This window comes from Coloeus monedula, assembly GCF_965178545.1.
Source record: "Coloeus monedula genome assembly, chromosome: 2".
Taxonomy (NCBI): Eukaryota; Metazoa; Chordata; class Aves; order Passeriformes; family Corvidae; genus Coloeus; species Coloeus monedula.
The window spans coordinates 70,743,238-70,756,495 of record NC_138782.1 but is presented as its reverse complement, the minus strand read 5'-3'; the positions used below and the strand labels follow the sequence as shown (position 1 = coordinate 70,756,495).

Genomic DNA, 13,258 nt, shown 5'->3' with positions numbered 1-13,258 from the left:
AACAATTTTTTAATGACAATTTTCTAAAAACACACAATATCATTCTACTAGGTTTGAACCACTCTCTTCCACCTTCTCACTCCCTCCTCCTGTTGCAACACTGAAATTGCATGACCTGTTATTGATAAATCAGATCAGTACCTGGTTATAATGGTCTGAAGGAGAGTGTGTCAGGACAGGGTAAGTGGGATATTAGATGTGAGCAAACAGGAAACCTGAGAAAGAAGAGTGAACATAGTCAGAGGAATAGAGACCATTAGATTCTGAATTGGGCAGTTGGAGCCATACTTGGTCATTCTCCATAAGATCGATGACAGCACTGCCGGAAGCCTGGTCAAGGTATCCCTTCTTGTACTCATCATAGGTGTACATGAGTGGGGAACCATTTTTGTAGAGTGCAACCCAAACATTTGTTCCTTTTGCATGTACATGGTAGGAAAAATAGTACAGTCCAGGGGTCCTGCAGGTGAAGATTCCTGTTCTGGGGTCATAGTGTTGCTGCCTATTGTACAAGATTTTATCAAATTTGATGGGGACTGTTGCTGCAGGGTAGGCTTTTGAGAGGATGACACTGAAAGCAGACACCGGCATCCCTGTCAGAGCTTGGTTTACTCCTCCTTTTATGAAAGATATTCCTGATAGCTCCCGAGTCTCTCCTGCTTTAACATAGCCTTCAGGCATCTGTGGGATTACAGCTTGGCCAGGGGGACCAGGAGGACCCGGGGGGCCTGGCAAGCCGGGCTCACCATTGCTGCCTTTAGGCCCGGGGGGTCCAGGTGGTCCCATGGGTCCACTTGAGCCTTTTGTGGAAATGCCTGCTGGGCCTGGCAGTCCTGGTGCTCCTGGCTCACCCTTTGCACCAGGGGCTCCTGGCAGGCCAGGGGGGCCAATGGGGCCTCTGATCCCAGGTATTCCTGAGGGCCCCCTGGGGCCTGGTTCACCATTGGTCCCTGGCACTCCCTTGGCTCCTTGTGGACCCATTGGACCAGGCAGCCCAGGTAGCCCAGCAGGGCCTGTGTCGCCTTTTGGACCTGGGAGACCTGGGTGTCCCTTAGGACCAGCAAGACCCTGCTCACCTGGGTATCCCGGTTTTCCCTCTAATCCTGGTAGGCCTCGTTCCCCCTTGGTCCCTGGGAATCCTGGGTGGCCTGCAGGGCCCATGTCACCTTTGGGCCCAGGAAGGCCGTTTTCACCAGGCAAACCTTTGAGTCCTTGAGGGCCTGTGTTCCCTGGTGGCCCGACTGGCCCTGGTTCTCCTGGCACACCAGCTGGACCTTGGTCTCCTTTAGGTCCTGGAAGGCCAGGAGGACCTTCAGGCCCTCTGTGTCCCTTCATCCCTGGCAATCCTGGCTTTCCAAAACCTGGGAGTCCTGGGGATCCAGGCAACCCTGCAGGTCCAGGATGTCCCTTGGCTCCAGGGATGCCTGCTGCTCCTGGTGGTCCCATTGGCCCAGGCTTGCCAATGCCAATTTCGCCAGGTTCACCTGGGAGGCCCTGGGGACCTGGGAGACCAGCTGCTCCAGGTGCACCTGGAAAACCTCGGTCACCTTTCAGACCTGGCTGACCTGGCAGGCCATTTTCACCAGGCTTCCCTATCCCAGCAGGACCAGGGGGGCCCCGGGGTCCCTGTGGGCCTGGAAGACCCCTGCCACCCGGACGGCCTGGAATGCCAAATCCGTTTTCTCCCTTTTGTCCATTTATACCAGGGATACCTGGCTCTCCTTTCTCACCAGGGGGTCCCCTTGGCCCCTGAGCTCCTGGAGGACCTTGTGGTCCTGGCTTGCCAGGGACAGTCAGTCCTGCGGGGCCGGGAGTGCCGGGGGGCCCCTGTGGCCCTCTTGCTCCTGGGAGTCCAACAGGTCCAGGTTCTCCCTTCTCACCATTTAGTCCTCTTGCTCCTGGCTTTCCTGGTAGACCTGGCACTCCTGGCTTTCCAACCGCAGAGAATCCAGGTGGTCCTGGAGGACCAGGGGGGCCTTGGGGACCCGGACTTCCAAACCCTGGCTTTCCTGCAGGACCTGGTTGTCCTCTTGGTCCAGCGGGGCCTGGGGGACCAGGGGGTCCTTGTTCCCCCCTTACCTGCACACCTGTGAGAGAGAGGAAACCAGATCAACCAGGGCATCTACAACATACTTGCAGGCAATGTAGCATGGTGGTGAAATGCATGAAGGGCTAGTTTAACTTGAACATGGTAGAAGTCAAATTTCAGCTGCTGTGTTGGTCACTGAGAACCTGACATTCAGAGTAAAAGTGTTTCACAGCCCTTCCCAGTAACAAGTGCAAATTTGTTGGAAATGAGAAATAGAAGGCCCCTAGAATTTTATATTTTTTTTGCTTTTGATTCAGGGTCATGAGAGAGCTTAAAAAATGCCGTGCAGGCAGATGCAGACTATTAAGTAAGGAAGAACATCCCCAGCCAGGTAACAGATTTAGCAAGTCACCAGTTTGATGAATGAAATTACAGAAAGCTGTCTGTGCAGGTGTAACAGTTTTCCGGAAACTACTTGGTGCTACATTTAAGTAGTGAGAATTTTCTTCTTCCCTCTCCCCTACTTTCAAAAGTGGGCCATGGCACTGGTTCTTTTGTAAACATATGCCTGTTGTATTTTCAAATATTGTCTGAAAGACTTCTGTCTATCATAAAAATTTCACACAGTGGCAAGGTCACAACTGATAATTCACTTTACTGCTGTCAGAATTCTGGCACTGTTTCAGGTTTTTTTAATACTACTTCATTTTCTTGGTTACCAAAACAGCAGGTGGAGCCACTTAACCAAATGTCACAAATAGAGGACTAAACAAACAAGCTCACTACTTAAGTTTTCTGTGTGTTTAGAGGATCTTTCAGCTTCATGTTGGAATTAGAATGCTGATTTGTTGGACATTACATACAAGATTAACATAGATACTGTAAGACTACTTCAGTAGTTTGCAACAACTGGCAGCATTATAGAACAAAATGGCATATCTGTGAGGGATGTTAATTCTAAAAGTAATTTTAAAAATAAAAAGTGAAGGATGCAAAAAGAGCCTGGACTCTGTTTTTTATAGTGCAACATATGCAACATGTTATTTAGAAAAGGTTAATAATTTATCAACAATTGTATCAGCTATAATTTTTCCATTCAGTCTCTCACAAAAAGACCAGTGTATGTATTACATATATACACATGAAAGTTTATGCAATTGCTATTCTGCTGTCTCTTAGATAATAAACTGCATTTTCCAGTCTGTGTTGGACCAAAAATGAGGTGAAGGTGGAAACTATTCTTCTACGTATTGTTTTGTTGTAAAAAAATAATGGAGGTATGCTTATGAAATACATTTGATTTTGGTTTGTTTTTGGATCTGCAAGGTTGCCTTCTTCCTGTATTGACAGGGAAATTGTTCTTACCTAGAAAGTGCAGAGAGTGCATTTTCTGCTGATGCATAAAATCAGCACAAATGCATATCAACTTATTTTGCACATCTTCCTATCTCATCCTTCTTAAGGCCATGAAAAGGAAGATAGCTGTTAAAATCCTACACATAGAATACAAGCATGTGATTTATTTGTGATATATTGACAAACTTTTTTGGGTTTTTTTGGTGGCAGATTGCATCAGACTTTAGCTCAGAGTGCATCTCCTTATTACTTTTACCATATTTTAGATGCAAATATATCAGTCCTAGGTTCACAGAGTCGGGGTTTCTGCGAATTTAGATAAGATGTTAAAGGCATTGTCAGAGCTCATGTTGTTATAGAGATTTTTCTGTGAGCTGTATTGTTCCAAAGTTGTGCTGCTTTTAGATTAAAATTGTAATTTTAATTGTGCTGTCTAAAAGCAATGGTTATTCCTCTGAGAAAAGGACTGCTAAATCCATTAATGAAGTAGAACGTATACCAAGAACATTGAAGTATTGGTTGGCTACTCTTTTACATGTCTCAGCACATACCTTGATGCAAAATTGGTCTACGTTCTCTAGTGCAGTCAAACCCCATATATGTATTGAATTAAATATGTAGACTTTAACATAACCTGCAGTAATGGCTTATTTAAACATTGCTGAATAGTGAGACCTCATTCAATTACTGTTTTCAGCTTGGACTTTTCAAATATTTCAAGCCAAGGACATACTGGTTAAAAAATTGTGTTCTGGAGACCTGTCAAGACCAAGATTTTTTTAAACAATTTCACCAAACTTTAATAGGCTTTGGTTGTCAACAGAAATTGTGTGATCTGTTATATGTTGCCATGAGTCACCGGTTTGTGTTTAGACTGAAATTTCAGTCCCAGGCTGCTTTTTGACAAAGCTGAACAAAGCAAAAAGATAATTTATTGGTAACTGTATCTGTAAAAGTCAATGTTGGGTGATCAAATAGGAAAAATAAGCTATGATGAAAAGCTTGCCATTGCTACTTGAGCTGTTTGCGTATGGAACAACTCCCTAGACAAAAGCTGGATTGATTTGGTTCTGTAGGCTTCTGTTTTATTCTTCTGAGATAATCTCAGATTAGGAGTGATGATCTCTCACAGTCTTTCCTCTTTAAATTCTTCTAAAAACTCTCTATAGGATGCTTGCTTTCCAGATGCAAGAATAACAGTCCTCTATTTTGGTGCTTGTTCACCAAATGAAAATTTGTAAAAACACTTTTGAATGACTGGAGTCACATGTCTATATAACTGTAGGCTGTTTCTGCTTTTGAGGTCTAGTATATAGTCTTCTGTTACCTTTCCTAAATCAAGAGCATCTTATACTTCTCAGGTTTTGATATAGTCATTCTCATTATAAATATGGATTTTCACTCACATTAGATTTTGTGTTAGTATATAAAGTGAAAACTTAGCTCAGGACAATTCATTTCCCCCTTTCACGCCATTTTCTGTCTACCCTGATTCTTGCTTAATTTTTGCTGGTTTCCCTCTTCCCCGATGTTTTCTATAGAGGGGGAAAGAAGAAACACTATGAGGAGAAGTAAATGAAGTATGGTAGAGGATAGCCAGTAAATATTATACTTCACTTTAAAATAGTATAAATATATAAATTATTATGAATGAAGTAATAGAAAAACACTATGAAAAGTTAATGAGGAAGGAGGGAGGAAATGCAGCATTTAATTCAGTGAGAATTCTAGTTAGTAAGTCCTCAGAGTGGCTGTTTATGTGCATGTACCTAAATTTGATCCGGGAATGCTGTTAGGATTCCAGAAAGTCCTTGTGCTGAAGACAAGGGATGAAACTATGACAGTATTTTGGTACAGCCCAGAAGAATATTTTGGGGGTAAGGTTCCCAGCCATGCTGCTTTCATCTGGTTCTTACTGCAGAGATTCTTGGAGCATGTGTGTCAGAGCTGGTTGGTATGGGGCCAGCGCTGACACCAGCTGATATGAGACCAGAGTCTCTTTGGGCTCCATGTGTGCTGCTCATGATCAGACAGTCCAGAGAATCAGTCTGCAGAACTAATCTGAAATAAACTCCCTGAATGAAGGTAATGTGGATGCAATGCCCTGAGCAGCAATTCTGATCTCCAGATTTGTCCCTGTCCTTTTTCTGGTGAAGAGAAGCTTTTTTGCTAATGCTGTTTTCTGAGCCACTCATTCAGTTTCCTCATTTCTGCCCAAGTGTGATTATTACAACTAAAAGTAGATGGGATACAGCAAAAAACAATGCTATTTTGAATATCCTGATGATGTCTGAAAGAAAATAATGCTATTCTCAGTGGGGAAGGCAGGATGTTTACAAGGAAGATTCAGTTCTCTTAATTTTAGTAATGACAATTTTGAGTAGACATTATGGATCAGAAGCTTTGATTTCAAGTTTTTTTAAAAAGATGTTGGCCTAGGCATGGAAAAATAAAACAGAACTCAAATAGTTTCAAACATTAGGGATAGCCACCAGTTTGACTTAAAGGGACAGAGAGGATAACCAGAAATAAGATGCCACAATGTAGCATTGCGGTTACATATTGCGTACACAAGCTGCCCTAAGACTGATTTATGCAATGAAGAGATTTTTTTTATATCCTAAAGCTGGAATTGTTATATTACTATGTGCTAATTCTGATAATTAAAGCATAAGCTTAAAACACTCATGAAAAACTATGTAGAAGTTTATGGCACATTTTTACAACTATATATCATTTTATTTTGTCTTTCTAGGCTTCAAATGGATCTTCATTTGCCCATGTGTATCATAAATGTATTTAAATTCACACCTAACATCTGTTTTGAGTACAGATAACCTGACAAAATATGTAAAAGTTCTTCCTGAATATAGGTAGGTTGTAGGTGACAGGCCTGTTGCTAGAAACCCCAGGGCTGAATTAAGAAATTTGAAGATAATTAACATGTTGTACATCATTACGTACACAATCGTGTTGTGTTACTCCCACTCTTGAAACGGAGTTGTTTCTTTGAGCTGTTACTTTGTTTCTGCCGTATATGCCTTTGGTGGTTATCATGTAAAAATTTTTCTGACAGGTGTGCATCTTTGTCAGTGGGAGGCAACTCCAGAGCCACTGCAAATTCTTTCTGCAGTGGTAAAATTGTTTTAGTAAACCTAAACTGTTAGTGAAATTCGACTACCAGTAGCATAAGGCAAGAGGTTTTGTTCATGTATTGACCCTCTAGGAATAATTGTGTTGGTTTATTATGAAAAAATAGTAAACTTACCTTGACTCTTTACATTGTATGGTAGAAAATGTGGCCCCTTGATGCTGGATTGTTTCTGATATCTCTCAGAAAAATATCCATCACCACCATGGACAATGTTCAGACAAAACAGCAGCAGTAAAGATATTTGTAAATGCATGTTTCCAAATCTGTTCTGCATTAGAAAAGGTAGAGAAAGTTTGTTTTAAGGAAAAGCTGTTTGGTTACATTTCTGGAACATGAATAAATGAGTTTTCTTAGATTACTGGTATTAGAAGTAACATTATTTTGTGCTTACTTCCATCTGCTTTCACTAGCTATGAAAAATCCTCTAAGAAAAAGGGAATCAGCATTGCTATCACTTTGAATGATGGAGCTGTTGTATAGATAGATTAGAGGCAATAGTTCACTCTTAGGAAAAGAATAATTCTGATTGGATGGCAGCCTATTCAAGACAACAGTATTCAGAAACAGGGATCATTTAAACTAGAGCTCTGAAGTAAGTTCAGGAGTTCCATATATCAAAACCCCTGAAATGAAGAAAAGTTTTCATTGAAAATACATAAACACCTCCATGACCTTACTGCCTCTATCTAATGCTATAGCAAATGAAGGATGAAGTCCTGGCTGCTTCAGCATCAGTGGCAAAAATCTCACCAAGGTTGAAACCTGGTTTTTACCCGTAGCCTTACAAATAGCTCCAGTGGCAGTGAGGATGCTGTCACTGGCTCTTAAATATCAACCCTCTTCCCTCCCCAGACAGAAAACAGGCATCCTGAAGAAGTTACCATCAAAACCAAAGAGAATAAAATGGAATCATGACATACCAAAATGTTGTGGAGCTCCAATGCAGAGTGGTAGAGGAGTGAATCCTCCTCTATTGAGGAGTTCTTCTGCCACTGGTGAGTGAGCAGAAGCTGATGATTTCAAGTGCCACCCTTGAGTATTTATCTGGTTTTCCCCTTAGCTGGGTGACTGCTGGACATAAGCTCCTCCCCCAAAATCAGTAAGCAGCAATTATCTGTGTGTGTATAAGTGTGTTTTTTAGGGGTGGGGGAGAGCTATTTTGGGCAGTCATCCTAGATTCTCTTAAGGGGTTTTTTTAGGTTTTTTTTCTTATTATTTTCTTGGATTTCTTATTGTTTATGAGATTGTATTGCTCATAGCTTGTTTTTTCTAAAATTTTATGGCCCCTCTGTTTTTAGAATTGATACAGGTAACATTGGGAAAAATCAAGAACTAGTAAGTAAGGTTAGTAATTCCAAGTGTTTGTGTAAATTTCTCTGTTTTAAGGAAAGACCTATACATTTTGAACTTTGGTGAGCTGTTACTTTCAGGAGTAACCCCACTAAAAGTTTGTAGAGACCATTTATGTGACTAACCAGAGACTACTTACATGAGTAATTGTTCACTGGGATACAAGTGAAGAACTTTGAATCAATTAAGATGCTAATAAGTGAATTGCGAGAGAACCTGGTTACTTTAAAGCAGTTATTTTAGGAGATTATCTTCATGTTATATCTCTGGACTTCTGTTTTGATGTTGGAGGTACACTACTACACATATAATGAAAGTAATAATTCTGTGTTATGAAGTCTTGAAATGCAAGTTCACCTTACAAAATGAGAACTTCATTGTGTCCAGTTGTAACAAATGTACTGAAATCCACACTGCTTAATTTTGCAAGTGTTAACACAGGGTGATATTTGGGGGGTTCAGTTTAGTAAATTTAAACTGCTGCTGGTTTTACTATTTATGGATCAAACTTGGTTATGGTTTTAGCTCTTAAGAGATTTCGTTAAACCAGTCTTGCCTAATGGACTGTATCCACAGATTGCAACTTCTTTTTTTTTTTTTTTTTAATAAATCTTACAGTGATTCAGCATCACTTTATTGAAGTTCAGTAATAAGTAGGCAGTAACTCTAAGTCCTTGAATTGTTTGTGACTCTGGAAAATTGTTTAAAACTGAAGGTCAAAGTAAGAGACAAGAAACAAACTTCTCTGATTTAGGGTGAAACTGTAGAATTAAATATATAGTGCACTTTGCTTTCAGAAAAAATACCTACATATAAATTATCTGTGTATTAAAACTGTTTTGCCAATTGCAGACTTCTTTGATATTCATGTATGGTATTCAATTTTGTAGGAGTTATAAGAATACTAATAAATAATGCGTACTACTGTCAGTTCTCATGCATGGTAGGTACAGAAGGAACACCTGTTACTGTTCCAACCAAAAGACTGAGCTGGTGGCCCTGAACCCTGTGGCTGTCCTGTGGAATGACAGGTTAACATGGGCTGAGTTTTACCTGCTATGTGTCTTTGTTTAAGTCCACACTCTTCAGCTTTTTTGGCTTTTATGTATTATGGCAAATATCCTAGAACACAAGTTACTGTACTGAAAGGGACCAGTGGACCATCAAGTCTGTTCTGCTTCCAATTGTGCTAATACCTTTGCTTACTAGAGGACTGGATTAATGTTTTAACTTAAACTGGTGCAGTAATTTATTCAATGTATTGTTGAACAGTTCTTTTCTTCTATTCTTCTTCCTAGCCATCCTCTAAACAACACTATGTTCTATTTTTTTAAATAACCCTTTTCGCTGCAGGGGTCTTCAGACTTAAGCCTGCTTTCTCCATTAAGCTTGCATGTCTGACCTGGTCAGTGATTTTCAGAGAATATTTGCATGTCTGAGATGGCACTTCTACTCCCCAAATATGCATTCAGTTTGTTTTAGTCTTTCAGAAAAGGAAACACTGTCCCTCAGGTTTTTTGTGTAACTTCTCAAGGTACTTTATTTAAAAAATTAGTCTCTATAAACTCATATGAGAATCCAGTAATCCACTTTTGACAGAGGTAGCAAATATATAGACATAAAGTTTATTTCCTCCTTGAAAAAACACAACTGCAGCCCCTTTTTTGGTTCATATAAATCCAAAAATAGCTTTCAATTTTTTAAAGCATTTAAATATACAGCCCTCAGTGGGAAGTGTGGTTGTTGCTAATTTGACAATATTTGGTTAAGTACAGCAGGCGACAGTTTTATGCACACACAGTTTTGTGCTAATTTCTTACCTAATTCATAAATACCCCCAAAGCAGGCACGCTTATATTACAAAAGCACCAATAATTTACACTGATATTTGCCCAGCAGCCTTGCTTCCTGCCTTGGCTCCCTCTGGGCAGGAAGGTGAATAATCTCTATGTGTCTCTGCATAAATAGAGATGATTGTGGGGTCAAAAGGTATATACAGGCAAACCCCTTGTCCTTGTGATTAACCTGAGCTCCACCCTATTGTGCTATCTTATGCCACTTCTTTGGCTTGAGGTTTTGTTTTTTTTTTTGTGGGTGTGGGAAATTGAGGTAGAATTGGAGTTCACTGCTTTTGTATATTCTCCCTGTTGCTATAGCATGCATATGAAAGGTGTGCTGCGGTATCTATTTGCCCTTGCAAAAATACATGCAACAGGCACACATGTGTATCTATTTACAGTAACAGCACATTGTACACAAGAAAGGTTGTTTGCAAAACTGTTTTCAAAATATGAACCTTCAGATGCTTTTGTTTTATAGTTATATGTTTAGAAAGTTGTCTTTGCTTACAGATGAAGGTGTCTTCACTCCCTCCTCCCCACAAATGTAATAGTCAGGAATAAAATTTGATCCATTCTGCTACTCCAGAACTTGCTTTTTAGTAGTGTACTGGCTGCATCTTCCCATTTAAAGGTAGTCATGTTGTGGCAATGCAATAGCTGAACTCCTAAGCTTAACTGCAGTAAAAAGACTCAAAATAGAGTCTCTATGCACCTCATGAATTAGGTACTGAAGTCAAAGCCTCCAGTGCCATTTGCAGCAGTCTGCAGTGTTTCATCATATTTGCTGACTGGCTGTTCAGATTGTTGTTGCATGTTGTTGGAAAGCAAGCTCTTACGCATGCTTTCCAAGACCCCTTTTTTCTTCAGTCTCTTACTCCTACAGAGTCGGTGAAAACACATGTAACATGGAAGGGACACCATGATTTGGGAAATGGCAACTGACTTTGACCACAAGCCTGCAAGTTACTCACAAAGTGACTTGAGTGAGTCCCACAATAAGTAACTGCTTACAAGGAAGAAGCATGGAACATCTTAATTAAACATAAATTGTAATGAAACAAGAAACCACTCCCTGTCATGCACACCTCAAAAAAAAAAAAAAAAAAAGATGAGAAGCAAAACTCCAGCAAAGGCTGTGCTAGGTCCTTGCAGTAGTTGGGAACTGGCCGGTTATGTTCTTCATGCTGACAATTTTCAGTGTGAATATGATTAATTTATTGTTTTGACAAGGAGTCTGTGATCTTGATTTTTGCACCATCTAAGCACAAACCATGGGTTTAGTTTCAAACAACAGAGTTCTCAGAAAGTAGTAATTCACAGCTTTAACTTGAAATTTATCTTATTTTTAATAATTGGCCTTTAGTCTTAATCCTGATTTTTTTCTTAAAATTACTGTTATGGATTATATGGATTATAATAACTGTTTATGATAAAATATGGTACTCAAGGAGGCTGGTGTATGGAGAGGTGTTTACTTCCTTTGTTTGGCTAGGTAATCTCAGTTGAGAAGAAAGAGTCAAGAATGTGCTTGTGGGAGACTTTTCCTTTAATTTAAAAAGTGGACTGAAAAATGGGGAGTCATTTGTTATTGATGATATAAAACCAAAACACTGTCAACAACAGGACCCAATGATTTTGCTGCTTCTGGCTCAGGTCCAGTTTTCTTACCTGCTTGAAGTAACTTTGAAGACTGCCCTAGTCTGTGACAAGTTAAAATGCTTATACCCAAAACTCATGGTAGTTTTGGAAAGGACTCTTAACAGCAAAGGACTCTTAACAGCTTTTAGCACCATCTCTGGTGAATGAATTCTCCAGTCTCCAATTTTAAGTTTTCAGAGAAAGGTGCTTAAGAGTTTCCATGAGGAATTCAAAAGCCTGCCATGAAATTAAAGGAATAATTGGGTTTCCTAGTTTGTGGTGTGCTTTATGGCACTTTGGAAACTCCTAAATCATGTCAACTGCATGGTTTAAAGCTGTCCTCTATCCCTTTCTGTCACACGGTGGTGAAGTGTGTTCTCATGCTCCCACGATAGCAGCCAGGTAAGTCCTCAATGGGAGTGCAGAGGAACAAAGTGTTCCACTGTAGCTGGCAGGCCAAACTAATGCAGAGGGGTTTCAGCTTTTTATTACTCACAGTCAAATGGACCCAAAGGAATAGGAAACGGGAAAATTTGTTAACTCGATAGCTGTGGGAAATCTGGGTGGTTGTTTGTTTGTTTTGTTGTTGTTTGTTTTGTTTTGTAATTATTGTAGTGTTCTAGTTACATGGAGGGCATTTTCTATTCCAACACTAGCTGCTTGGGCTGCACAGGACTAGAAAATGTCTTGCTGAAGGAAATATTTACCTTGCTAATTGAAAAATAAATAAGATTTATTTTGAGTTTCAGAATGCATGTTGTCTTTTTTAATTAAGAGGCTTGTTGAGGTAATGTGTGGGGCTGTGGAGCCCTATCTGTATCCATATTTTGAGATATAATAAAGAGTTCTCTTTAAACAAACAGACCAAAACAAACTCTGTTACTCCTACAGTCCTGTACTACTCTTTTTATAGATTATAAGTCCTTATACTCTTTTAACACTTGTAATTGTGGTTGAGTAAATGTCCTCCTTTCAAGTAGTAATGGAAAGATGGTCTGTATTTTTTCTGGCACCGCAAAACTGACTGCTGACCAGTTTATTCTGTTCAGCTCAAGTAACTGTTGATCACAAGAGCTCTATTTAGTATAGCAGTATATTTAAATAGATGACACCCAGTTAAATATTTGTAGTTGTATTCTGGCTGAGTTAACTTGCAGGGACACTGAACAACCATGTTGAAACCTCAAGAGAAGATGTGTTCCACATAGCTTATAGAGAAAGCTTTGAGACTGACGTGAATTTTTGATGAAACAATCCTCTGAGACAGAAAGTATTATTGATTATTGCTTTCTAACAGTACTACATTGTTTATCACCATGTTCATTATGCTTGTATAAAGATAAGATAATCTTCACCCATCTTAGAGAATTTCTGGTAATTGAGTAAAAGATACCAAACAGAAGTACTGGTTTTAGAAAAGATGTTTTCCTTGGGTATGCTGTTGGCCTGACCTTATTCCTCCCTCATTTTTATTTCTCCCTCCCTTGCTCCTGAAAGTAAAAACAACAACTACTGTTTAAATTAATGTATTAATTTGAAACTCCTATCAGATATGTGGATTTAATTGAAAACCAATCAGTTTCAAGATACTGAAAACACAAAGCTGGGTTTATATATTAAATATTCATCCTTTCTTTCACAAATGCTTTTCTAATTAAGTAGTGTAAATGTTTAATTATATGAAGTTTTGTATTTTCACTAGTTATATTTAAAAGTGCAAACATGCAGCTGATGGCAGGACTTCCATGGAGGGGAAGAGTGGAAGTATTCAATTAACTTTGTGCACAGTTCGGGAAAATAAAATTTCCAGGTGCCTGGTCACTAAATATCCTGAGTAAATGCAAAGATTTTGTTCTGGATTTTGACAATGGAGTACCACAAAACTTTTTC

General features: G+C 39.7%; 2 protein-coding genes across 2 annotated transcripts in view; one reads left to right on the top strand and one right to left on the bottom strand.

Moving 5' to 3' along the window:
* Window positions 1-13,258, top strand: part of LOC309586292 (dermatan-sulfate epimerase-like) — a gene marked incomplete at both ends in the record, with an annotated part of 176,223 nt that overhangs the window by 17,016 nt on the left and 145,949 nt on the right. The gene's annotated exons all lie outside the window — the stretch shown is intronic.
* On the bottom strand, window positions 193-6,813 carry COL10A1 (collagen type X alpha 1 chain; the record flags this gene model as incomplete). Its single annotated transcript, XM_082302819.1, has 2 exons — window positions 193-2,087; window positions 6,654-6,813. The coding sequence occupies 2 exons, from the start codon at window positions 6,811-6,813 to the stop codon at window positions 193-195; spliced, it is 2,055 nt and encodes a 684-aa protein (XP_082158945.1).